The 27,462-nt window shown below is 54.4% G+C and overlaps 1 protein-coding gene across 1 annotated transcript; it reads right to left on the bottom strand.

Annotated features, from left to right (window-relative positions):
* Positions 1 to 21,085: 21,085 nt before the first annotated feature.
* HS3ST6 (heparan sulfate-glucosamine 3-sulfotransferase 6) lies at positions 21,086 to 27,232 on the bottom strand. Its single transcript, XM_065893119.1, has 2 exons — positions 26,820 to 27,232; positions 21,086 to 21,701 (listed from the first exon to the last, which is right to left on the bottom strand). The coding sequence occupies exons 1-2, from the start codon at positions 27,230 to 27,232 to the stop codon at positions 21,086 to 21,088; spliced, it is 1,029 nt and encodes a 342-aa protein (XP_065749191.1).
* Between the last annotated feature and the right edge of the window lie 230 nt (positions 27,233 to 27,462).

Genomic DNA, 27,462 nt, shown 5'->3' with positions numbered 1-27,462 from the left:
TAACAAAAGTACAAAACTCGTACTCTAAAAGCTATAGAAAAAAATAAAAGCTATAGAACATTGTTGAAATAAATCAAAGAAATAGAAAGACATGTTCATGGACTGAAAGATTAAATATTGCTAAGATGGCAATACTCCCCAAATTGATCTACAGAGTGAAATGCAATCCCTTTTAAAATCCCAGCTGGCTTCTTTGCAGAAATTGACAAGCTGGTTCTAAAATTCACATGGGGGACTTCCCTGGTGGTGCAGTGGTTAAGAATCCACCTGCCATTGCAGGGGACACGGGTTTGAGCCCTGGTCTGGGGAGATCCCACATGCTGTGGAGCAACTAAGCCATGAGCCACAACTACTGAGCCCTCGAGCCACAACTACTGAAGCCTGCATGCCTAGGGCCTGTGCTCTGCAACAAGAGAAGCCACTGCAATGAAAAGCCCGCACACTGCAACGAAGAGTAGCCCCCGCTCGCTGCAACCAGAGAAAGCCTGCACGCAGCAACGAAGACCCAACACAGCCAAAAATAAATAAATAAATAAATTTATTTATTTATTTAAAAATAATAATTAAAAAAAATTTTTTAAAGCTATAGAACATTGTTGAAAGAAATCAATGAAATAGAAAGACATGTTCATGGATTGAAAGATTAAATATTGCTTAGATGGCAACACTCCCCAAACTGATCTACAGAGTCAATGCAATCCCTTTTAAAATCCCAACTGGCTTCTTTGCAGAAATTGACAAGCTGGTTCTAAAATTCACATGGGGGACTTCCTTGGTGGTGCAGTGGTTAAGAATCCACCTGCCATTGCAGGGGACACAGGTTTGAGCCCTGGTCTGGGAAGGTCCCATATGCTGCAGAGCAACTAAGCCCGTGCACCACAACTACTGAGCCCACACACCACAACTACTGAAGCCTGCGCACCTAGAGCCCATGCTCCGCAACAGGAGAAGCCACTGCAATGAGAAGCCCACGCACCGCAACGAAGAATAGCCCCCGCTCACCACAACCAGAGAAAAAGCCTGCGCGCAGCAACAAAGACCCAATGCAACCAGATAAATAAATAAATAAATAAATTTTTAAAAATAAAATTCACATGGAATTGTAAGGACCCAGAATAGCCAAAACAATCTTGTAAAAGAACAAAGTTGAAGGAGTCACACTTTCTGACTTCAAAACTTACTTCAAAACTACAGTAATCAAAATAGTGTGGTACTGGTGTAGGCTAGACACAGAGATCAATGGAATAGAATGGAGAGTCCAGAATAAATTCATCCGTATACAGTCGATTGATTTTTTGACAGAAGTATGGGGAAAGAATAGTCCTTTCAAGAAATGGTGCTGGGAAAATCAGATGTGCAGATGCAAAAGAACGAAATTGGGCCCCTACCTCACACCATATACAAAAATTAACTCAAAATGGAACCTAAATGTAAATGTAAGAGCTAAATATAAGAATTAAAACTATAAAACTCTTGGAAGAAAACTTAGGCATAAGTCTAATCCAACCAACACCTGCTACAACATGGATGAACCTTGAAAACATGATGATAGGTAGGTAAAAGAAGCTAGACAAAAAAGGTCACATATTGTATGAATCCATTTATATAAAATATTCAGAATAGGCAAATCCATAGAGATAGAAAGTAGATTGGTGGCCACCAGGGCCTGGGAAGCAGGAAATGGCGAGTGATTGCTAATGGGGATAAGGACTTTTTTTGTTGGGGGAGATGATGAAATGTTCTAAAACCGATCCTGATGATGGATGCACAGCTCTCTGAATACACTAAAATCACTGAAACACACACTTTGAACGGGTGAACACAAAAGCAGATATGAGAACCTGGCTGTCTTCTAGAGACTTCTATGAGGCCAAATAGTAAAAAGATTTGCCAAAATGTAAAACAAAACCACTCTTCTTGCTAACTTTTCTTGTTTATTTTGGAAACTACATTTATTTTTCATAAAACATGTTATTTATGTAAACATCTAATGGATTTATTACTGTTATTTTTAGCCGAGTTAATAAATTTTTAATTTTTTCTCAAGTTTAATTTCTAGTATAATAAGTGTCAACGGATATACCCAGGATTGGCTGATGAGTGTGTAACCTGCATGATCACACAGGGCCCCAGGCTCAGAAGGACCCCATACTTGGCTTCATGCTCTGCTGTCTTAAACTTCTTAGTAATTTTATCTTTGAACTTGTGTTTTATAAGTGAAGTCGATGGGGCAATAGAGCATGTGCTGGAACGTGGGTATCAGCACACAGTGTTCCCCCCGCCGCAAATCACCGCCTACCTCAGACACCCATTCCTCAGCCTTCTGGTGCCTTGGGTCTGCCCACAGGGTTGCCAGATAAATACAAGACACACAAATTCAAATTTCAGATAAACAAAGAATACATCTTAAACTTAAGTACAGTTGGTCCTCAGTATCTGCAGCTTCCACAGCTGCAGATTCAACCAACCGTGAACTGAAAATATTTTTTTAAAAATCCAGAAAGTTCCAAAAAGCAAAACTTGAATTTACTGTGCTGGCAGCTGTTTACATAGCATTTACATTGTATTAGGTATTATAAGTAATCTAGAGATGATTCAAAGTATACGGAAGATGTGCAGAGGTTATATGCAAATACTACTCCGCTCTTTATAAAAGGGACTTGAGCATCTGCAGATTTTGGTATGCTGGGGGTCCTGGAACCAACCCCCCCACAGATTGGAGAGACACTGTATGTCCCCAAAATTGCATGGGACATACTTATGTTAAAGAATTATTCATTGTTTATTCAAAATTCAAATTTAACTGGGCATCCTGTATTTTCATTTGCTAAATAAAAATCCTCCCCACCCAGCACCTTCCTTCTCAACCTGCAACTTCAGTGCCCAGAGACAGTGGGGTGGGGTGGGGAAGGAGAAGCTGTGTTCTGCATCGCTCCACCCCAGAGCGGGAGCCTGGATGCAAATGAGGGAAGAGTCAGGGTCAGGCTAAGTTTCTCACAATGGGGCAAAACAGCCCCACCCAAGACACCCTCCTCCTGGCAGGTGTGAGCCTCTTGCCTACCCCCATCCAGGTACCTGTGTGGCCAGGCATGGCAGTTTATCCTTAGAGGTTGCCCATCCACCATCCGCCATGGCTTGGAACAGGCCCACCCACAAGAAAGAGCTGCCTGGCTTCAAGCACCCAGCCAGGCCATGGTGCATCACTCCTGGGACTGGCAGGAGGGGGCTGTCAGGCTGGGGTGTGTGAGTCACCTGGCCCTGGGAGCCTGTGAGGGTTCTTGGCCCAGGAAGCATGCCTGGGGCCAGCCCTGCACCTCTTCCTGCTTCCTCACTTCCTGACTCTGCCTCCCGTTTGTGCCTGCCCTGCTCCAGGGACCCTCTGGGGACAAGCTAAACAATACAAATAGAGTAATTTTAGTGATTCTCTATACCAGTTAAATTCTCTCAGGCTGCATTGAAACAGGCATTGCAGGATATAAAGATAGATGGTAAAAGTCATCCTAATATTTAAATTTTTTGTTTTCTTAGAATGACATTAAATAGCTAATAAAATCACCATGACACTTTGAGTGCATGCACGCGAGCCAGAGAGAGAGAGAGGAGAGATTGTGGGAAAAAAAGGAAAGCTTCTATTTTAGTACCTTTAACAGCACTTGCTTCCTGCTTTTAAAAAATGGGATCTCACATTTTCGTTTCGCACCAGGCCCTAAGAATTATATAGCTGGCCCGGGATTTACTCCACACATAAACAAAAGCCCTTTGGGGTCTTCAATAATTCTTAAGAGTGTAAAAGGAGTCCTGAAACCAAAAAGTTTGAGAACTGCTGTCCTAAGAGACTAAGAGCTTCCTAGCTCAGGACCTTTGCACACACTGTTCCCTCTGCCAGAAAAACGCTATGTCTGCTTTCTACCTGTTCCTCCTCCTATTTCTTAGGTTTCAACCCAAAAGTCACTTCTCAAGGGAATGTCAATGAGTCCTTGTATTTGTTTCCTGTCGCTGCTGTAACAAATGTAATCTCTTATGATTCTGGAAGTGTAACATCAAGAAGTCTAAAATCAAGGTGTCCACAGGGCTGGTTCCTTCTGGAGACCCTAGAGGAGAAGCCATTTCCTTGACCTTTCTGGCTTCTCGAGGCACCCACATTACTTGGCTTGTGGCCCCTTCCTTGCATCATTCAGATCTTGGCTTCCATCCTCACATCTCCTCTGACTCTGGCTGAAGACCCTGGCTCCTTCTCATAAAGACCCTGTGATGACACTGGGGCACCAGGATAATCCAGGGTCATCTCCCACCTCCTTAACTAAATCTCATCTGCAAAGCCCCTCTTACCTTGTAAGGCAGCGGTCCCCAACCTTTTTGGTGCCAGGGACCTGTTTTGTGGAAGACAATTTTTCCACGGACAGGTGTGCAGAAGGATGGTTCAGGAGGTAATGCAAGTGATGCGGAGCGATGGGGAGCGATGGGGAGTGATGGGGAGCGGCAGATGAAACTTCTCTCACTCGCCCGCCGCTCAGCTCCTGCTGTGCGGCCGGTTCCTAACAGGCTGCAGACCGCTACCAGTCCACAGCCTGGGGGTTGGGGACCCCTGCTGTAAGGAACATATTCACAGGTTCTAAGGATTAGGACATGGACATCTTTGGGGACCATTATTCAGTCAACCACAGTCCCCCACCTGATGTCCTCCCCCTTCCTGGCACTTATCAGATTGTGGATACCAGGGGTGACTATTTGTTTATTTTCTGTCTCTCTTCCAGACAGACCCTGTGCTCTTCCAGGCAGGGACCACTTGTGCTCTGTTCAAAAGTCACCTCCAGAGCCTGGCACATTGCCTGGTGTATGTGGTGCATGCCTGGCACATATTTGGGGAATGATAGAAATTAAGATTCTCTGTGAAACAGCAGCCAACAAGTCCTCCTCAGGCACATCCGAGTGGCAGATGAAGAAGCTAGGCCAGGGTAAGGATGGTTCCAGGGTCACACGTCCTGTCTGATGGGCCAGCACACCTCCCAGGACAACCACCTTCCCTTTGTTTCCCAGTCCCCGCCTCTGTCCTTCCTCTCTACGCACCGGTGACCAAGGGGAGTGATGCTCTGCTGTGTAGGAGCCACGGTCCATCTGCCCTAGGAGATGACAGAAACCCACTCTGCACCGAGACGCAGAGATGCAAACCAGAGGGTGGGCAGGGGTTCTGGGGCATAGGCACAAGTGGGAGAGCTGGCCTTGGCCCTGGTCTACCCTGTAGCTATTGCCACTGTCAAATCAATCGGCTCTCTCCAAGAGCTCTCCCCTGGCAGGGTTAGAGCAGAAGTCCGTCGTGCAAGGAGAGAGAAACCAGGGTCCAGAGGCCCTGAGAGCAGAAACGCATCTGAAACAAGGAGTTAGGAAGCAGGTACAATGTCTCTGCAAGATTAGTGCACAGGGGGGAAGACAGGCATGAATTCCTTCCCTGCAGACAACTCCATCCCTCCTGCGTTTGCACCATGACAGAGTATGAGAGGGAGGGGTGCTCGAGCCACCCTCGTTCTCCTGGCTTCCCTCAGCTGGGACAGGGGACACACCAACAAATCATACCAGGATGTGAATGCAGGAGGGGGGCACCGGCAAATTCCAATCCAGGGCCTGTCAGCCATGCCACCACCCCTACTCCCCACCAGCCACCGCCCCGTCTTACTCCTGCAAAGCCCAGCTCCCAACTCCCCCTGGAGGCCTCTGCCACCCTGATCCGGCAGCCCCCACACCCCGTCAGCATCCTGAGAGGTTAAGGGTTTGGGCTCTGGGGCAGACCGATCTGGGCTGAAGTCTTGGTTGGGGCTTTTCTCAGCTGTGTGAGCTTCAGTGAGTCACTTGACCCCTCAGAGTCTCAGTAAAATGGGAACAATGGTTACAGCCACCTCACGAAGCCATTTAAGGCTGCAGAGAGACAATCCACGCATGCCAAGGGAGTGATGGGCATGAAGTAAAAATCCAGTAACTGGACTTCCCTGGTGGCGCAGTGATTAAGAATCCGCCTGCCAGTGCAGGGAACACTGGTTCAAGCCCTGGTCTGGGAAGATCCCGCATGCCGCAGAGCAACTGGGCCCATGTGCCACAAATACTGAGCCCATGTGCCACAACTACTGAAGCCCGCGTGCCTAGAGCCTGGGCTCTGCAACAAAGAGAAGCCACCGCAATGAAGAGTAGCCCCCACTTGCCACAACTAGAGAAAGCCCACACCAAGCAATGAAGACCCAACACAGCCAAAAATAAATAAATTTATAAAAAAAAAAATCCAGTAACCAGCAGCTACAGTTACACCTGTGTCACAAGTACCACGGTGCCAGTCATCACACTGTCGGCCTCACCAGGTGTCTTCCCTGAGTTTCAGGCTGGAAGGAGGCAAACCAGCCCGGCCAGGGGAGCTGGAGTCAGCCTTTCCCTGGAGGAGAGAGGAGGGGGCCGGAAGGGCAGGCACAGGGAAGGTGGTCGTCAAGACGTGGACAGACACCAAGACAGAGAGCTGGGCTTCCAACAGCCCCACAAGGGTCTCCCTTTCCTTAGGGCTCCCTTGCAACAGCAGCACTTGGGAGGAAGTTCAGCCCAGGGGGCTGCTCTGAGGGTCCCTGCCCACAGAGCCACAGAGAGGGGGCTTCTGACAGTGACTGCGTTGCTGACCTGCAGCTGTGCCCCTGAGGCCTTATTCTCCAGGGCTTCCTGCCCCACAGCCTTTTCTTCCCTCATTTCAGGAAGGAAACACAGGCTAGAGGTCCACAGGGCATCTACTGAGCCAGCGTCCACAGAGCACTGTCCAGGGGACCGGGCCCACACAGAGACGGGATGAGACGCAGCTCTGCCCTCGAGGACTCACCTTCTGTCAAAACGAGGCACCCAGGTCTCAGAGGCTGTAGGTGAGGGGCCATGATTGAGGCACGTGACCGGGCCTTAACAAGGAGGGGGCGGGGGCAGGGGGTTGGGAGATTCTGGGGGCAGTGAGGCAGCAGCCCCAGCCCAGCATTAGAATCACCTGACAGCTTGTTACACAGAAACCCATGGCCCCGTGGACCTGCTGAATCCCAGAGTGTGGAGGGGCCTGAGATCCCCAGGTGTGTGTGAGGTAGCCAGACTTGGAGAGACTGGGAGATCTAGCCTGACAGCGGCAGGGGACTTGGCCCCCCAAAGGGAGGATGCCCGGTAGGTGGATTCAGGGCCAGCCCAGGGCAGTGAGGTCACTGCTCCCCCCAGACACCAGCCTCTGACAGCTTATCTTGTGCCTCAGAGTCCCCGAGCAAAGGTCAATCCTGGGGTCATTGCTTTGGGGGTCTGTGGTCATCAGAGTGATGGCCCCCCAATATGTCCACGTCCTAATCCCTAGAACCTGTAAATATGTACTTTATATAGCAAAACAAACTCTGCAGATGAGACTAAGTTAAGGATTTGGGAGAGATCATCCTGGATTAGCCTGGTGGGCAAATGTCATCACAAGAGTCCTTAAAAGTGGGGATTTAGGGCTTCCCTGATGGTGCAGTGGTTGAGAGTCCGCCTGCCAATGCAGGGGACACAGGTTCGTGCCCCAGTCTGGGAAGATCCCACATGCCACGGAGCGGCTGGGCCTGTGAGCCATGGCCGCTGAGCCTGCGCGTCCAGAGCCTGTGCTCCACAACAGGAGAGGACACAACAGTAAGAGGCCCGCATACCACAAAAAAAAAAAAAAAAGTGGGGACCTTGGGAATTCCTTGGCTGTCCAGTGGTTAAGACTCCAAGCTTCTACTGTAGGGGGCGTGGGTTTGATCCCTGGTCAGGGAACTAAGATCCCACATGCCATGTGGCACACCCTAAAAAAAGAAAAAAAAAATTTTTTTAAGTGAGGACCTTTTCCTGGCTGCAGTTGGAGAGATGTAACCATGCAAGAAAGCTCAGAAAGATCTGAGGCATGAGAAGGACTTGGCCTACTGTTTCTGCCTTTGAAGATGGAGGAAGGGCCAGGAGGCAAGGAATGCAGGTGCCTCCAGAAGCTGGGAATGGCCCTCAGCTGACAGCCAGCGTGGAAATGGGAACCTCAGTCCTACAACCACAAGGAACTGAACTCTGCCAATAGTCTAAGCAGGAAACAGACTCTCCCCCGGATCCTCCAGAAGGAATGCTGCCCTGCCCACACCATGATTTTACTGGTGAGACCCATGCTGGACTTTTGACTTCCAGAATCGTAAGATAACACATTTCTGGGACTTCCCTGGTGGCACAGTGGTTGAGAATCCGCCTGCCAATGCAGTGGACACAGGTTTGATCCCTGGTCCGGGAAGATCCCACATCCCGCAGAGCAATTAAGCCTTCGTGCTACAACTACTGAAGCCCACGCACCTAGAGCCCATGCTCCGCAACAAGTGAAGCCTCTACAGTGAGAAGCCTGCGTACCGCAACAAAGAATAGCCCCCGCTCGCCACAACTAAAAAAAGCCCACACACAGCAGCGAAGACCCAATGCAGCCAAAAATAAATAAATTAATTAATTTTTTAAAAACCACATTTCTGGGCTTCCCTGGTGGCGCAGTGGTTGAGAGTCCACCTGCCAATGCAGGGGACGCGGGTTCGTGCCCCAGTCCGGGAAGATCCCACATGCTGCGGAGCGGCTGGGCCCGTGAGCCATGGCCGCTGAGCCTGCGCGTCCGGAGCCTGTGCTCCGCAACGGGAGAGGCCACAACAGTGAGAGGCCCGTGTACCGCAAAAAAAAAAAAAAAAAAACCACATTTCTGTTGCTTTAAGACACAAGTGTTACACAACTTTGTAAATCAATTATACGTCAATATAATTTTTTTTAAAAAGCACAAGTGTGTGGTGATTCGCTAAGGCAGCAATCGGAAGTGAATGCTAGGTCCTTCTTGCAATGTCACCAAGCTGCTTCAAGTTGGGAGGCCAAACACCATGTCTCTCTCCCCCATTCAGGACACGTGTTTACTGAGGCCCCACTGTGTCCCGCCAACCCAGGCAGACAGCCCGCACCAAGGCCATCCCACTTCCAGGACCCACGCAGGAGAAGGGAAGTGCCGACTGTTTTTCTCCACCCCTGTGCTACTCTCCTGGGGCTGCAGTAACAAAGGACCTCAGACTGGGTGTCTTCAAACAAGAGATTTGTTCTCTCACAGGTGAGGAGCCCAGAAGTCTGAAATCAAGTTGTCAGCAGGGCTGGGCTCCCTCTGGAGGCTGTGGTCAGGGGTGGGGGGATCCTTCCTGACTCTTCCAGCTTCTGGTGTTGCTGGGCATGTTTGGTGTTTCTTGGCCTCACTCTTATCTCTGCCCTGTCATCACATGGCCATCCTTTCTGTGTGTCTCTCTGTGCCCTCACCACTTAAAAGGACATCAGTCAAACGTATGGACACCAAGCGGGGAAAGCTGGGGAGGGAGGGAATGAATTGGGAGATCGGGATTGACATATATATATAAACTAATATGTATAAAATAGATAACTAATAAGAACCTGTGGTATAGCACAGGGAACCCCACTTCGTTGTACAGTAGAACCTAACACAACATTGTAAAACAACTATATCCCAATAAAAAATAAATAAATAAATAATTTATATTGATTATTTTTATCACTAACTAATAAAAGTACACACACACACACACACACACACACACAAACACACACAGAGAAAGGACACCACTCATTGGGTTTAGGGCCCACCCTGACCCAGGATGCTCTCATATCAAGATCCTTAACTAATTGTATCTGCAAAAATCCTATTTCCAAATAAGCTCAAGTCACAGGTTCTGGCTGGACATGAATTTTGGGGGGGATGCTATTCAACCCACCAGAGACCCCTTGGGCAGGTAAACTCCTGTGGCCTCACTTCCTGTCTGCTGAGGCAGGAGCCTCCTGAGAAAAGTCTCAGTTTCCCACTCCTCTCATGTTCAGGGCTCTGAGGGGTCCCTCGGAGGACCTTGGGCCCTGAAGAGTGAGTTCTGCCCAAATCACGCCAAGCGTGTCACAGGACTAGAAATGTTCCCAGAAAAGTTCCTGGTGGTAGCACATACCCTTAACACAACCCCTCCTAACTGCTGCCTGGAGAGGACAGAGACTGTTCCCATCACTGTCCACCAGCTCCAGCTCGATGCTGCCGTAGGAAGGAGCCCAGGACGTTGTCATCAGGTTTGGGATTTTTTAGCCCTGGCGTTCCTCCCTTTCCTTGACCTATCCTCCAGACCAGAGGCTCTGTGGGGTGGATGGGGACTTTGGAAGGACTACGCACATCTTCCCCATGACCCAAGGACCTGTGTCTCAAAGCATCTGTGTTTACAGCAGGACAGGGACTAAATTTGTTTGTTTCTGGCAGGAATTAATATTGAGCTTATGATACTTAATAAAAACCAGACTGTACCCCACGGGGTCTCATCCAGAGTGGCGCCAGGCTTCCCAGTACTTCGGGGGAGGGGTGGTGGAGTAAGTGACCTGGTGGGGGGGGCTGCCCACCCATGAGGACCCACAGGCAGAAACCACTAGTAGAAAACAAACCACTGTCCCGAAGCTTCCAGACTCTCCTCCACACACACCTCATCATCCAGAAAGTGAGTGTGGCATGAACCCTATCTGAGCCCTGCTCCTCTCTTCCAGGACATTCTTCCTGGCTGGCCCACCTTGTTGTGTTTGTTTTCTATGCTGACCAACAAATGACCACAAATTTAGCAACTTAGTTTCTGTGAGTGGGGAATCAGGCACAGCTTAGCTCAGGGTCAGCCAGGATGGGAGGGGGGTCTCTTCTGAGGTCCGGGGACCCCTCCCAAGCTCCATGGTTGTTGGCAGGATTCATTTCCTTGCATTTGTAAGACGGAGGTCCCTGTTTTCTCACTGGCTGTTGGCCAGGACCCTCAAAATTCATGTTGAAATCCTAACCTCCCCAGGTGATGGTATTAGGAGGTGGAGCTTTTGGGGTGACTAGGTCATGAGGGTGCAGCCTCATGAATGGGATTAGTGTCCTTATAAGAAGATACACTAGTGCTGGCTTTCTCCCTCTGCTCTCCACCACGTGAGGACACCTAAGAAAACAGCCAACTGCAAGCCAGGAAGCAGGCCCCACCAGACAGCAGATCTGTCAACACCTTGATCTTGGACTTCCAGCATCCAGAAAGTTGAGAAATAAATGTTCATTGTTTAAGTCACCCAGCCTGGGGTATTTATTGTAGCAGCCCATGCTAAGACACTCCCTTTTAAAAAATTTCTCATTGAGGTGAAATTCACATAACATAAAAGTAACCGTTTTAAAGTGAACAGTTCAGTGGCGTTTCGTGTATTCACAATATTGTGCAGCCATGACCTCATCTGGTTCCACAACGTGTTTATCACCCAGATAAACCCCTGTAAGAGCCCACCTGATTAGGTCAGGCCCACCCAGAATGCTCTTCGTTACGATGAACTCAAAGTCAACCGATTAGCAAGTAAGTCACAAGAATGACATCCATCAGGTTCACTCTTAGGGGGAGGGGATTTTACAGGGTGTGTACACCAAGGACTGGAGATCTTCAGGGCCATCTCAGAATTCTGCCTACCATGCCTGTCCACCAAGGACCAGCCCTGAGGGGCTGCTTCCTCTCCCTGCTCTGAGCTAGCATCCACTTGAACCACTCACACCACAACACCAGCAATGAGGGCCTGAGCCTCGGGCAGACGAACCTGGGTGTGTGTGCTCTGCCACCTCCTGGTAACTCATATCCCTTCTCAGCCTCGGTTTACTCATCTGTAAAATGGGGGTAATGACAGAGCTACCTGGTAAATAAAACAGCATTGATTGAGCATCTGCCTGATGCCAGCCTTGCACTAAGTACTTTCAATACATTCTTCTGTGCAAACCTCACAACCGCCAATTCCTGGTACAGAGTGAGTGCCCAGGAAATGCTAGCGGTCATTATTACACTGGCGTCTGCCTCCTTTCCTTCTTTCCCATTCTTTCTAATCCCCCAACTTCTGGGCTCTGTCTGAGCCCCCACGAGGCTGGGAGCTCCCTAGGGATAAAGGGAATCCCAGATATGTTTCTCCTCCTTCCTCCAGGCCTTGCCTGGGATTCTGCGCCCCAGAGATGCTCTCTCTTAGCCTGCGGGCGTCTCCCCACTTCACACCTGACAGGACCAGCCAGTGATGAAGGCATTAAACACCCCTGTGCCCCCCACTCCCCACCAGAGTCCAGACAGTGAGACCAGGGGTCAGACAGTTTCTGGATGCTTCTCCTCCCAAAATCGGTGTGGTTGGCGGAGGGGTCGACCTGCTCCACAGCCGCTCCCTCTTCCTTCTCCTCACGCGGGAGACAAGCTTCCCTGCGGCGCTCAGAGCATTCTTCATCTCCAGATTGGCTCTCCATCAGGTATTCCATCCTCCCTCATGGCAGATGGAAGGGAGTGATAGGATCTGACCTGCGGGTGGCTGCGGGTCGGTCAGCTCTTCCCCCCCCCCCGCGCTCTGGGCAGCTCAGGAGGCCTGAGAGTGAGACTCAGGAGAACAAGACCTCTGATTGTTCTCCACTGCCTGACTGCGGGCACCGCTCTCCCCTCAATCAGAACCCTCGTGTATGAAATCCTCCTGGCAACAGTTTTGCATTAACTGTCTTGGTTGATTGGCTGTTTTGGTACAGCTCTTCCAGAAAAAAGCACAGGCAATGTGGCTCAGATTAAGCAGTATAAAGGGAATTCCTCAGCCTCAAAGCCCGGAGCTTGGCTCTGAGCAGGAGGAGGGTCCCCAGCCTCTTGTCTGATGTCCCTGGCAACTTGGGCAGTTCCCATGCTGGTGGTCAAGTTAGAGAAGTCTCATCGTTTCTGAAAGGTGGGGCCGAACGTCTCAGGGCAGCAGGCTCTCGGGCAGCGACATCGCCCAAGGTCGGTGGTCTGCAGTACTTACTTGCCTGAAGGGTATCCTTGGCTTTCATGGCCCACCATCCATCACGTCTGCCTGAGAACCACCATGGACAGAGGCCTCAGTGAGCCAGGCCTTCAGGGCATTCCCAGCCAGGCCCTACCCTCAGCTGTCAGGAGATACAGCCCTAGCGCCCTTGTCCAGAGAGTGGGTCCTTGCCTCCAGACCCCAGCACACTGGCCGGCCTCCAGGGAGAGGCTAGGCCAGCATGCCCACCTTCAACCCCACCCAGGGTTTCGAGCAAATCTCTTCTCCCCAGGCCAGCTTGCCTGGCACAGACTGTGTTCCCAGACGCACCACCCTTGCCCTGGCAGCAGACCAAAAGCCTCCAAGGGGAGCAGGGTGGGGTGGGGTGGGATGGGCCGTGAGAGGCTGCTGTACCCGGCCAGTGGACACTCTGTCTCAGACACATGCCCAGCCCAAGGCCCCGGCAGCCCAGGACCCAGAATGTCCCAGAGCAGTTTACGTCAAAGACAAAACCCCAGTATGATGTGACTTCCCTGGCGGTCCAGTGGATAAGACTCTGCTCTTCCAGCTTCCACTGCAGGGGGCGTGGGTTTGATCCCTGGCTGGGGAACTAAGACCCCACATGCCACATGGCCAAAAACAACAAAACAAAACAGTATGAGGGCTGTGGTCCAGGGTTTAGCAAGGGGCCAGGGCTGCAAAGGAACAGCTCTGGCACAAAGGACACAGGGCTGGTGTTCTCACTGTGTTTTCTTAGATTCTGTGCTTGTCTATTTCACATCATTAATCTCAGGGCCAACCTACCAGCCACAGCTGTTTACATCTGCCTTGGATCCAGAGCCCAAACCCCCCACCTCATCCAGCCCCCCCCACCACCACGCCAATATTGCCCGACCTAAGTCACCCAAGCCAGGGACCAGACAAAGACAGACAGCCCCTATGCTGGAACTATTCAAACTAACCCATCTTAGGCTGTCCACCCTGCCCTGCCTTTCCCTCGAAAGCCCTTGGAAGCCCCAGCAAAGGCTCTGGTCTCAGCTTCTCTGGCTTCTTTCTGCCTCCTGGCCAAAACTGGTGCTTCCCCATGTGGCCCTGCATGGCATGGCATGCCCCTTCTCTTCGGAAATGTAAGTAATAAAAATATTCTTTTATGGGACTTCCCTGGCGGTCCAGTGGTTAAGACTGTGTTTCCACTGCAGTGGTCACAAGTTTGATCCCTGGTCAGGAAACTAAAGATACTCTATGCCAGTATGGCACAGCCAAAAAAATAAAAATAAAAGTTCTTTTAATGGCATTGGCCTTGGCCTCTCTGTGTCATCACTCAGTCACCTCCATAAATTAAAATCCCAAGGGCATATTCTGAGACAGTTCGCTCACAGTCTGGATCTCTGGACATAATTGCAGGTCCTGGATGTTCACAACCAGGCGAAAGTCATAAGAAAGAATAATCTGTAGGCAGTTTCTGGAGCAGTCAAAGTTGGGAAGAAACCTCTTACCTTCAGAAACACCAAGGGCCCCGGAGTTCCAGTGGTTCCTGAGACTCTAGGGAACCGCATGTGCCCATGAGGCCCAGACGCACCACCTCCAGTGTGTTAGGCCAGGGGTGGTGGGGGCTGCTTCTCCACCCAACACCAGCCCTCTCATCCCCAGTTCTCACACAAGAAGCCCCAAGACCCTCTTCCCAGAACCTGGAAACCCTCCACCTGACAGCCTTGCTCAGAGCCCACTCTTCCAGGTGGCCCTGGCCCCACAAGGCCTTTGGTGGTCCCCTGAGCCCACAGAGCAATTAAACAACCTGGTGTGTGGTTTTCAATCCACCTCCTGTGATACTGGGTTGGTGTGAGTCCATCCCCTGAACTGTATTCTCCACCAGTGAGGCCTGCATATGGTGGCCCCTCAGTGGCACTGTTCCCCAGGTTCAGGCCCAAGGAGCCTAAGTCCCACTTCTCCCTCTCCCCACAGGGACTGTGTGACCCAAGTGGCCTCGTTCACCTCTGAGATGTCAGGACCCTCCCTACATCTTGGATGGGGACAGAGCAGACAGGAAGGACGGGTGGGTGACAGTGGGCAATCTGGCCAGCACTCCCCTCTGGCCAATCCCAGCCTGGGCCAGAGTGGTCAGATTTGCCCAAGGAAGTACTTTAGGACCCAACCCTGTCAATCTTGGGGGATCGTTGGTGGGTACGTGTCCCATTCCTTGTTGCTAGCAAGGCCAGAGCCCAGCCAGGGCACAAAGCGTTGCCCTGTTCTATGTCTTTCTTTAAGATAACATAGTCATTTCTTTCTCTCTGATGTAAAAGTCTCCACTTCTGGCCGAGATAGAGTAACAGGGGCTGGATTTACCCTTCTGCTTGAAACAAGTGAAAAACAGGACAAAACCTACAAAACTGTGGTTTTCAGACATTGGACAGTGGGCAGCACAGGACAGTGTTGCTGAGAGACAGGAAACAAGGAGGTGAGTCTCACAGTCACCCCCTGGGGCAGGGAGGGTAACCGAGGCAGCCAGGCAACTCCCCAGGAAGAAGAGCCGGACTGAGCCTGCAGGAGACCAGGAGGCTAGAATCTGCGGGAGAAGAGAAAGCCACGAACAGAGCGAGCCCAGAGACCTGTGGAGGGCCCCCCCCCAACGTCGGCTGAGGGCTGAGGGGCACAGGTATGGAACACGTGGCTGGGAACAGGGCATGCTCCCAACAGCAGAGCCAGCTCTGTGCGAAAGTTTCCCTTCAGCTCTCGTGTGGGAAGAAGGCTCACTTTCCACCCCTGAACCGTGTCTCACTTAACTTCCACCCTGTTCCGTCTGTGGTCTGCATTCCCTAATGATTCCTTCATTTCCTTGGAAAACTAAGAAACATCTCCCACAACCTTCTCTCTCTGGCCCATCCCTATACTGCTGAGTTTTCTATCAAGTCCTTTTTTTAAAAAATGGAGGTGAAATTCACATAACGAAATAAACGGTTTTACAGTGGACGATTCAGCGGCTTTTAGTACATTCACAGGGTTGTGCAGCCACCACCTCTACCTGGTTCCACAACATTTCCATCCCCCAAAAGAGAACCCTGTGCTCATTAAGTGCTCACCCCCAGCCCCCCTGACCCCGAGCCCTTGGAAACCACTGATCTGTCTCTATGGATTTGCTATTCTGGAAAGTTTGCATACATGGAGTCATACAACATGTGACCTTTTGTGTCTGTCTTCTTTCAATCGGCGTTTTTTTCAAGGTGCTAATGTTATAACGTATCACTACTTCGTCACTTTTTATGGCTGAATAGTATTCCATTGTATGGATGGACCAGAGTTTGCTTTTTCCTTCACTCATTGACGAACACAAGTTGATTCCACCCTTTGCCTCTTGAGAATACTGCTGCCATTAGCAGTGGTGTACAAATTTTTATTTGCACACTTGTTTTTAATATTTCTGGGTGTATACACGGAGGGCTTGTTTTATAGTCAGTTTTCTTAACCAGCCCTCCATCACCTGACCTCTGCCTGTCTGCCTCCCAACTCGAGGCACCTGCTGCACCCTCCCCCTGTGCTTTTCCTGTTACTTTGGAAGGTGATCCCTCTCCTCAGGGAGCATAAGGTGGACATGCAGGAAAGAGAGAAAAAGTGAGTTCAGAACTGGAGAGCCCCAGGAAGGAGCACAAAGAGCTCCAGGCCACCGGAGTGGGGGCTTCCTGCAGGAGAGGAAGGCCCTGGCTATGGCCATGCCTGGGACCAATGGTTCCCAGTGGCCCAAAGGGTGTCCCCAGGGGAAAAGTGGATGAAAAGGATTCTTTGGGTCCCAAGGCCACCCCTGACTCACTCCCCATCCCCCCTCCCTCCCCATCTTTCCACCTCATTCCCCACCTCCTACCCCCAACCTTCCCACCTTCAACCTACTCCCCACTCCCTACCCCTATGGACCCCCCCATCCCCCACCTGGCCTTTGATTCCAAGGAGGGAGTCCTCAGGAGTCAGCACTTGCCAATTTAAGAGGAAACTTCTAGAAAGAGAGAGCCACAAAAATGAGCCACAGGGCTCATGGTGTGAGCAAATCCCCAGGGCCCCACTGCACAGCTCTCGGGGCACAGATGGAATCCAGAGTCCCAATGGCTGCCGTGGCCACCCAGAGGGAAGCATGGAGGTCTGCACCTTGTCCCTGGCTGTTCTGGAGGTGGTGCAGAGGAACCTGTTCAGTCACCACAGTCCAGCAGCTGCTTGATGGGAACAAGGGACCCCGGTGGGCTGGTGAGTTGGCGTCGGGGGCGGGGGGGGCGGCTCAGGCCTAGGAAGCCAGGAAAGAGGTGGGGAGCTCCCAAGAGATTCAGCTCATTGGAAGGCGAAGCTGGCTTTCCCTCCACGCATCACTCAAGCCCTCTCACTGTGGCCTGCCACCCTCCCGGGAACAGGACAGTCTAAATCTGTGAAGGGTCTCTGGATCTGGCTGGAGGGACAGGTCCCAGATGTGTCCACCCTGGGCCTCACAGGGACCAGCCATGGGGACCAGGAGGATCAGGTCTTTCCCCAAAGCACCCCTTATCCTGGGACAAAGGGGGTTCACTGGTGCTGCCTGAGGGTTCCCCCAAGATCCAGACTTCACTCCAGAGCCCATCTCCCTTCCCACACCTGGCCCTGCCCTGCAGCCACTCTTAGGAGCCTGAAAGGGGAGCGAGCAGGGTCAGTCTGCCAGGCCCTTCCAGCCCTGCCTGCTCTGACCACAGGAAGGCTGGCCCAGCCCTGGGAAGAGGGGCCGCCGCTGAGGACAGGATTCAGCAGGTCGGTGGCCACAGCTGTGTTCTGAGAATCCCCAGGCTGGTGGGGCCTCCCCCAGGGGAAGGAAGGAGCCAGGCTCTGCGGATGGCAGGAGGAGGACGATCAAGCTACCGGGACTTTCTGGGGCTCCTCCCCAATCTAGAAGGAAGATGCACAATAGCAAAGTATCTTGGAGCCAGTGGGAAGGGTGGATCCGGGTCCGATGCCTCCCCTGTCTCCAGCCTGATACAGGGGCCACTCAGGCCCTCAGGGTCTGCTCAAGGTCTCCAGTGCCTGTGTGTGCAACGCTCAGAGTAGAGGACACTGTCCTCACCCTGCTGGACGCCAACCCATACCAACCATGGCTAGAAGGTCTGGAGCTGGGAAAGGACCCCCAAGTTAGAAGCAGCCACCTCCCCAGATGTCTGCAAGCCCCTTCCCAGACACCCAGGGCTGTGAAGAGTCCCCAGCCCCACCCACCCCATCCCAGTCTGTCTGCCCCTTCTCCACTGGGAGGAATAGGAAGAGGGTAATTGGATCAGCATTGCTCACTCCATCTGGAACATTCCAAAATGGAAAACCGACTGAACAGCTGGGGAAGCAATTTAGGGATTTTAATTAAAGGCAGTGACTCTCCCATGGAGCCCCACCTCCAGGCACAGCCAGGAGGACCCCCACATCTGCCCTCAGTGTGTTCTGAGACCCAGCTGGGCACCTGGCGCTGGGCATTGGCTCTTAGGCCCAGTTTCCCCGGGGAGCGGGGGTGAACAGAACAAGCCAGTTCACTCTTTCTCCTCACTGGTTCCAGTCTGCCTTCTGAGTTGAGCATGGCCCTCAAACCAGACAAACTAGTGCCCCCCGACCCCACAGCTCTACATCCAAGAAACTTCAGGAAGGGAGAAGTGGGTCATGGTGGCAGGTTCGGGAAAGGAGCTCTAAGTCCCTCTAGGGAGGAAATGAGCCAGAGGGAGAGTATAGCTTCTGGTTCTAAGGCTGCCTCCCTCTCAATCTTCACCTTCTGCAGGGAAAGGCATTCCCGGCAGAGGGAACTGCATATGCAAAGACTATGAAGTAAGAAAGACCATGGCAGGTGGAAGAAGCTGATGGGGCAGAAGCTTAGAAGCGAGAGGAGCACACAGGCTAGGGGGCGGAGGGGGGGGGCATGCCTCAGAGGGCCTGAACAGCTGCAGTCAGACATCTGGTCTTCATTCTAGAAGCAAAGGGGGTGGGGGAGAAGGTTGGAGTGTTTTGTTTTGTTTTCAAAGAATGAATAAATTGCCTTCTTCGTTTTTTAAGAAAATTAATTTATTTTTGGCTGCATTGGGTCTTCGTTGCTGCGTGTGGGCTTTCTCTAGTTGCAGCGAGCAGGGGCTACTCTTTGCTGCGGTGCGAGAGCTTCTCGTTGCAGTGGCTTCTCTTTGTTGCAGAGCACGGGCTCTAGGCGTGCGGGCTTCAGTAGTTGTGGTTCGCAGGCTCTACGGCACAGGCTCAGTAGTTGTGGCGCACGGGCTTAGTTGCTCCGCGGCATGTGGAATCTTCCCAGCCCAGGGCTCTAACCCGTGTCCCCTGCACTGGCAGGCGGATTCCTAACCACTGTGCCACCAGGGAAGCCCCATTGGAGTGTTTTAAAATAATGGGGACTGGTTTACTCTGAAGACACTCCTGTGGCTGCCGTGTGTGCAGAGAGCTCATCGCCAGAGAACAAAAGAGGTAACCTGAAGCCATCCGCTCATGAGATGGTGAAAGTTTGGACACGGTTATGTCCGGGAAGAAGGAGAAACACGCAGGGACCAGGCTGAGAACAAGGCCAGAGATCAGGGGCTGTCCTGCCTCCCCTCCTGTCCCTGCCATCCAGGACAGGCTGCCATTCCATCCCTAAGTGTGTCCCCGGTCCAGGGAGTGGGGACAGAGCTGCCAGGGCCAGTGCTCGCCACCCAGCGGGATGCCGAAGCGGAACATGACCCCTCCTCGCCATCGTTACTGCAGACTGTGCCAGCCTTCCCCCACACCCACATCAGAGGTCCGCAGCAGGGAGGAGGCTGTGGGTACGTCTCCTCGACATCTGCCCACATCTGCCACCACATTCCCACCAGCCCTGCCCCTGGCCTGGCCCATCTGATACAGACCTAAGGCCTGGGGAGCAGGGGTCACGGCCAGGTCCTGCAAGGGCCCAGGGCATGCCAGGCCTGGGCCTAAGGGGCCCTGGAGGTCATTGTCAGGGCATCTGGTGGGCATCTGGCAGACAGCACTGTGGCCAGGAGCAGGTGACAGTCATTACTGAGAGGCCCTGTATTTCTGGGGGGAGATGGATGGACAGGGCGCCCCAGCCTGCCTGAGTCTGGCCTAACTTGGTTAAGAGTTGAGCTGGCAGCTGGGCTGCAGCTGGGTGTTCATTCTTGCCCATCCCCAGGGGAGGAAGCTGAATAAACACCACAAAAGTGGGGCATGGAGGGCCTGGGGGAGTGGGCGTGCCCTGCAGTCTGGTGGGTGAGGCCTGTGGTGGGCAGTGCCTGGGTAGGTGACGCATGGTTGTGCAGGGAGCTCCTTGGAGGCTGTTAGAAGAAACATGCTGGGACTTCCCTAGTGGGGCAGTGGTTAAGAATCCACCTGCCAATGCAGGGGACACAGGTTCGATCCCTGGGCCAGGAAGATCCCACATGCTGCGGAGCAACTAAGCCCGTGCGCCACAACTACTGAGCCTGTGCTGTAGAGCCCATGAGCCACAACTACTTACCCCGCGTGCCTAGAGCCTGTGCTCCACAACAAGAGAAGCCACGCACCGCAACGAAGAGTAGCCCCCGCTTGACGCAATTTGAGAAAGCCCGCACGCAACAACGAAGACCCAACTCAGCCAAATAATTAACTAATTAATTAATTTTTTTAAAAAAAAGAAACACCCTGCACACGGGAGTCACCTCATACCCGCTGTCCAGAGATTCCACCAGGTTTCCAGGAGGGAGTGCTCAGTGGGCACAGGGACACAGAATTAGCTGAGGTCATGGGTGCAGCCTAAAGAACCAGACAGACCCAGCTTTAATCCTGCCCCACCACTCAAGCAACCTGGGCCCTCAGTTTCCCCATTTGGAATATGGGACAACCCAGCTTGGCATCCCAGGGCTGAGAAGAGAGCCTGAGGGTGGTCTCCAGAGTCACCAGGGCTGAGCTGTATGTCACCGAGCAGGCCCCAAACCTCTCTGAGCCTAAGTTGCTCACTTGTGACAGGTGGCCAAGTTCACTGCCCACCTCGAGGGATAGACAAGGATCGGGTTTTTAACCACTCCCAGCATGAACAGTGCCCAGTAATGTTAGCTGGCAGGATTATCATCCCCGCAGGAGGTGGAATCTCCAACCCCACCCTGCAACCCTCAAGGGCACGTAGAAGAACACAGATCCAAACTTTATTTTGTAAATATTTCTCTCTGCCCAGCCCTGTGTACAGGGCCCACTCCGGCTGGGTGACAGGCATAAATTAAGGTCACTGAGCGTCCCCAGGCAGGGTGTGGGTTCCCCAGCCCCATTAGTCCCAGCCGAAGTCCTGGCCGGTCATTTGGTAGAACTTGCGGTTAAAGGGCCGGTAGAAGGCCCGCAGGCGCTGGACCATGGCCTCAGGCACACGTGGGTGGGGCCGGCCCTTGGACTTGCCCAGGCAGCGGGGACGGCCGCTGCCCTGGGCCTTCTTGAGGCAGGGGAAGCCCTTGGTTGCGTTGAAGTAGAAGTGCTTGTCTGTGACCACCCGCTTGAGACCCAAGAAGTCCTGCACGTGGCCCAGCTCCCCAGCTGGGTCGCTGACCAGGCGCTCGCCGCTAACAAAGAGGAAGCGGGACAGCGGGAAGTAACGCAGCCAGTTGTCCAGGTGCTGGGCGTACAGGCCGATGCGCACGGCACTCCAGGCCGTGTCCACGGGGCCCAGGCCTCGGCGGAAGGCCAGGGTGCCAAAGCTGGGCAGGCCCGGTGTCTTGGAGAGCATCTGCGCATAGTCAGAGATGGCCCGGGTCACGGGGTTCCGCACGACCACGATCAGCTTCGTGGCCGGGGACATGCCGTGGATGCGGCGTGGGGCCTCCCGGGTCACGAAATAGCTGGGGGTCTTCTCCATGGTGATCTGCCCATCCAGGGTGCGGGGCATCAGGCTCCTGTGGGAAGGTGGTTGGAGAGGGAGGCATGAGCAGGTGCTGGCCCTCCTCCAGTCCTCCCATGCTAGACCGGCCCCCAGAAGCCCGAGACTAAACTCCCCTTCCTCCAGGGAAGCCCCATACCTACAAGGCAGGCGAGCCTCCCCATCTCCCCTTCCCCACCAGGCCCACCCATCCTAAGTGTCTGGGTGGGCAGCCTGGGGTGTGGGCCGTGAGGGCGCCCAGCCTCAGCACAGGCTCACAGTAGGGGCCCATCCTCCAAGGCTATCCACACCCCTCCCAGAGCTTGACTGCACCCCAACCTTGACACTGCTGTGCCTCTCACCCCAGACCCAGCACTCCCCAGACTTGCCGCCCACAAGGCTCCACCCACCATCCCCACCCCCACAGGCCCCTGCACTGTAACTACCCCAGTCACACTTTCATTAAGTGGCTGATGGTGTCCCTTGAATTAGGCCATTAGTTACTGACAAGCGTCCCCAAAAATGGGCAGCTGCCCCTCCTATCACTCCCTCCCCTGCATGGCGTCTCCCGCCTTTGGTGGCAGCCCTGCTAATTCTCCCCAACCTGGGCCCCGCAGAATGCTGAAAGCCACAGTGCAGCCCAGGACACTGGAGAGGTCATTGAAGCAGCCTGAGGATCTGTCTCAAGACCCCAGCCGCCTGGGTTGCCCAGACCCAGCTTGGAACCCATGGTGCAAGGCTGCAGCTGCAGCATTTCCGAGCAATCCTCTCATTCTGACCAGGGGTGGGGGTTGGGGGGTGGAGGAACCTTGGAACCATCCCAAGGTTCCGGGGGAGTCAGCTGGTGACAGACCCCTGACAACCCCAAACCTGGGGAAGCCCATCCTAGCACCCCACCCAGGCAGTCCAGGGACCCTGGGTAGCATCCTGAGGCCACCCTGCCAGCCAGGTAGAACAGGGTGGGGAGGGGCAGGGTGCAGCAGCAGGGCCAGCTGAGCAAACAGCTCCGAGGGAGGGCTGGGAACTAGGTCAACAGAGGCAGAGGCTATCAGGCTCTGTGCTAGGGACGGGGTGGGGGGTGTCTCTGTCCCCCATCTCTGAAGGAGCTGCCCCCAATCCCACTGACAGCCCTCAGGACTGGCCCCAGCCAGGAGGGTGACACACAGGACAAAATTCAGGTCTCATCCAGCCTAGTGACCCCCAGACACGAGCTTTCTGAGAGACGGTCTCCTCTTCCTGCTCAGGCCAGGTGGACACCCAGGTGTACAGGCACACGAGTTGGCGTGCTCAGCTTGGAGGGTGCTGATGTCGGGACTGGAGAACGTGCACACATGAGTCCCAGGCATGCCGCCGGCTCCCCTGACACCACCCTCTTGGCTCGGTGGAGTGGGGTGGGCTGCAGGGTCTGCCGGCTGTGGGAGCTGCCCCTCCCCTCAAACTAAGGCCCTGGGCAGAGCTGGTCTACAGAAGTCATGGGAGACAATTCTGCTCCCCCCATGTCCCAGGAGTGATCTGGGACTCCTTCCACCCCACTCACTGCCCCACTTGAGGCTCAGAGATGGAGCAGGAAGTGTTGGGATGGATGCCGGCTGCAGCTGCTGGGAGGCGGTGTTGGCTTGGCTTCTGCTCCCAGGAATCCAGGTGGGAATTGCACCCAGCCCTCCCTGTGAATAAGTTCAAAGAGAACTTGGGTGGGAACAAGGCCAAGGGCTGAGGTTCAGGACTGCAGCCTGGGGTAGCCAGCTCAGGGAACCCCCCTTCCCACAAGAGGGAGGACAAAAGAAGGCGGATCTCCCCGCACTGGACCTCGATGCTGAGACCCACAGACATAAGCCAGTGCCGACAGACGTCATCAGAAGTCACCGCCCTCCCTTCATCACCCTCCTGAGGGAGGGAACCAGTCCTGACTGCTCTGGGACCCTCCTCACCGACCTCTGACACCCCCTTCCCATCCCTTTCCTCCCCCAGGTGCCCAGTGACCCCAGGAGCACCCTCTTTCTTTCTCCAGGCTGGGCTCACCTGGTTCTGAGTATCCCCACCCCTTCCGGCCTGCCTGGGGGGAGGGGCTGCAAGGAAGCGGACAAAAATTAGAGGGACCTTAGCACCCACTGCTGTTTTCTCTCCAAGGAAGTCAGAGGAGAGGAAGTCAGGGAGGTGCCCCCAGCCCCACCGTGGAAGGGGGATGGGAACGGGGATGGGGGAGGCTTGACTTTCCAGGCCCACTCTTGCCACAAACCAGCTTTGAGATCTGAGATCTTTGGGATCAATTACTCAACCTCCCCAGGCCTCAGAAGCCTGTCCCCAGCCAGCCAGGCACAGAGGAGTGGGGGATGGGGGCTTCTTGGGGGTGGGAGAGACTGGGGAGAGAATGAGAGGAACTTGACTCTGACCCCCACACGGCAAACATCTGACAAGTTGCTCTGTGGACACTCCCTCCCTGCTCATCTGGTCTGCATTTCCCTGCGGCTTCCACCCAGCCCCAGGCAACTCTCCCTCCTCTGTCTCAGCCCCACCCCCACCCCTCTATCCTGCACCTCGCCTGGGCCTCATCCAGCGGGGCCTGGGACTCAGCAGAAACCAGCTATGGTTCCTGTCTGGAACAACACGGTACCAGGAGCCAAGGGGGTGGCCCTACCTGTATCCCTCCTGGTCTCTGTGCTTTTCCAAAATACTAAGGTCAAAGTACAGCCCCCACCTGCCCCCAGACAGGGCGCCCCCTTCTGAACTGAGACTTGGGGGTGTTTGTCTGTGTGACCCCAGCACCTGCCAAACAGAAGGTGCTCAATGAGTCAGTGACTAGATGAACAAATGCTGTGTGAGCTTGGGGACACTTGGGGGTCACGGTCCCCAAGAAGGAGGATCCTCAAGAGCCTGAGGGATGAGCTGAGGCCCAGGGAGGGGGACTGGTTTGGCCAAGGTCAACTTTGAGCAGCGCAGCACCCCTGCCACGGCCAAGGGAAGGGCCAGAGTCACTGCCTGGTCACAGCTCAGTGGGAACAGGTGTCCCAGAAAGTCAACTGGGGGCACTGGCCACTGCTCCTCTACTCACCACCCCACACCCCCACCAAAAACAGGCTCTGGAGGCTGGGCCCAGGGTCCTGAGAGCAGACAAGGCCACCAGACCCTCCCTGCCCAGGGGCTGGGCATCCTCTTTGCAGCTGGGGAAACAGGCAGGGGTGGGCATTTTCAGAGGTTCACTGCACACTCACGGCTGGTTGGAAGGACAGTCAGGTTCAGAGGCACAGGTGCCTGTGAGCAACACCATGCCCACGTGCACACACATCAGCGCACAGCCTCGTCCCTTGGAAGGCACGTGGACACACGCACTCCAGAAGCTCAGCCCTGCACCAGCCAGTGAAGGGTCAGCACTAGCCAGCCCCGAGGGACAGCTCCAGATTAAAGGGGCGGAAGCCACGGACCTGACCCTCTGCCTCCTCTGCAGCACCCCTCCCCGCAGTGTGGTGGCTGGGCTGAGGAAGGAGAAAGTCTCCTCTACCAGACTTAAACAGGCTGCTGAATCATCCCACTCCCATCTCCGGCCTCAGGGACACCAATGTCCCAAGAGCCCCTCCCCTGTGCTGAGGATCTGACCCCGAATCTGGGTCCAGCTGGCTTCCTATCAGGCCCCTCAGGCTCCCCAGACCAGTCCCCCAGAGCTGAAGCATGTGTCCAGGGAGGGCCTGGATAGGCTCTCAGGATCCCTGGCTCTTTGGGAGCCTTTTTAGGTCTAAACCCAATTCTAGACTCTCCTGCAGCCCCTCATTAGCCCAGCTTATGGGGTCAGTAGTGAGCTCTGAAATTTGCACTATGGTTAACAATGTGTCCTTCCCCTTCTCCATCCTCCTCCTTCCCCCTCCTCTTTTTCTCTGCACAGAAGTGAGGAATTAGGGATGCTTTCAGATGCTGAAGCACTGTCAGAATGGGGTAATGGTTTCTCCCTGAGTGTTGAGAATGCAGGGATTCAGACAGTCGGGTCCAGGGATGGACTCACCTCCCCCGTCACCACACAACTTCCCTAGACCTCTGACAGCAGCAACCCTTCAGAGTTCATGAGCCAGAACCCCCTGTTCTCATTGGGAACCCTCCAAACCCATAATTCTGATGCAAAAAAGCAAAGATAACAAGGGTGGGGGCAGGGTGGAATCTGGGTACAGAAAAACTGGTAAACCTGTAGGTAAAAAGTCTCAGTCCTGCCACCCGCCACTCCCCACTAATTTACCAGGTGACCTTAGGCAGGGTCTTCTCTGGCCCTTAGGGGCTTGGCCCAAGCTTGGGGATGAGGCTGGTGCTGTGGGGAGTGGGGTGACTCACCCTCCATCTGTAAGCCCTCATTTCCCCGAAGGAAGGGATAGAGCGCTGAGGCAGGCTTGTGCCCGACTGACAGAGGCAGAGGGCTGGGCCTCACACTCAACCTTCGGTGCTAACCTCGGCAGGGAGGGGCTGGTGTTTGACCAGCCACCAGGACAGGTTACTTCAGCTGCGGCTGGGTGCTCCCCCACATTCCACCACACCCCCCAAGGCCATACTGGGTGGGAGTCTGGGCAGCTACAGAGCCTCATGACATGAGGCTGGGATCCCAATTCCCATCCCTGGGCATTGACTCAAAGGCACCCTCCTCCTTTCTAAAGACCAGACTTTCTCCAGACACCCAGGACTATGGAGAAGGATTCCTCTCTCCAGGATCAGGGGTCTTACGGGTGGGGAATGGGTTGACAGATACTTTCTAGGAGGCTGCAGGGAACCCGGAGACCCTTTCTTAAGGTAACTGACCAGAGTTCAGACATGTTCCCCTCAGTGATGCAGGGGAGAGGGCCAACTGAGTATGAAGCATTTCTAAAGCACCTCAAACCCCACAGGCTCCAAACTACTTCTCGCTGGAATCGCACTCTAGCCCCGAACCAGGGCTTTCCCTGGAGTTTTCAAAGTTTCTGGGAGTCCATGGCCAGTGACCGACCCTCTTTTCCATAAAACATGCTGCAGGAGGGCCGCGTCCTCCCCGCCAAGCCTCAGCCCCCACGCAGGCTGGTCTCAGCCCCTGAAGACGCCTGGAGTCCTCGCCCCGCGGGGTCCCCAGTGAGACCCCTGGGGCACACCACGCGGTTTCCCGGAAGGCACCCGCCAGGAAGCCGATGGGGCGGACGGGACGAGCGCTCACCGGTACCAGGCGAGGCCGCGCTCGTAGCACCTGTCGAAGAAGTGGGGCTCCGAGCCGAGCGCGCGGACGTCGGGGTGCAGCCGCAGAAACTCCAGCAGGGCGCGCGTGCCGCCCTTCTTCACGCCCACGATAAGCGCCTGCGGGAAGCGCCGGCGGCCCGAGCCACTGGCCACCGGCAGGCCGGACGTTCCGGGGCTGCGGGCTGCGCGGGGCGGCTCGGCTGGCGCGGGGGCTGGCGCGGGGATGCGGCCGGCCGGCGGGCAGCGTCCGGGGAGGGCGCAAAGGCAGTAGGCTCCGAGCACCAGAGCGGCGAACAGCAGAGGCGCACGGGGCGCCCGAAGCGTGGCCCCAGGCCCGCCCCCGGCTCCCTGGCTGCCTCCTGCCCCGCCGCCCAGGCCGCCGCTACCTGCCATGGGGCCACACCGCTCCCAGGCCTGGGAGCGGGGACTGCAGGAGGGCGCACATCCCCGCCCGCGCCGCGCTCAGTCCGCTTGCGCCCGGCTTCTGCTCTGCGCCCCACTGCCCAGTCTTCTGGGAGCCGGGAGGGACCAGTGCTAGGGCGGGATGCCCCGCCCAGCCCAGAGGCCCCGCCCCGCTTGAACCACTGCTCCACCCGGGACTCGCGGGCACCTACGGGCGCCGC

The sequence above is a fragment of the Phocoena phocoena genome, chromosome 15 (genome assembly GCF_963924675.1).
Source record: "Phocoena phocoena chromosome 15, mPhoPho1.1, whole genome shotgun sequence".
Taxonomy (NCBI): Eukaryota; Metazoa; Chordata; class Mammalia; order Artiodactyla; family Phocoenidae; genus Phocoena; species Phocoena phocoena.
Note: the sequence above shows the minus strand (reverse complement) of the source record. Positions and strands in the feature narration are given on the sequence as shown.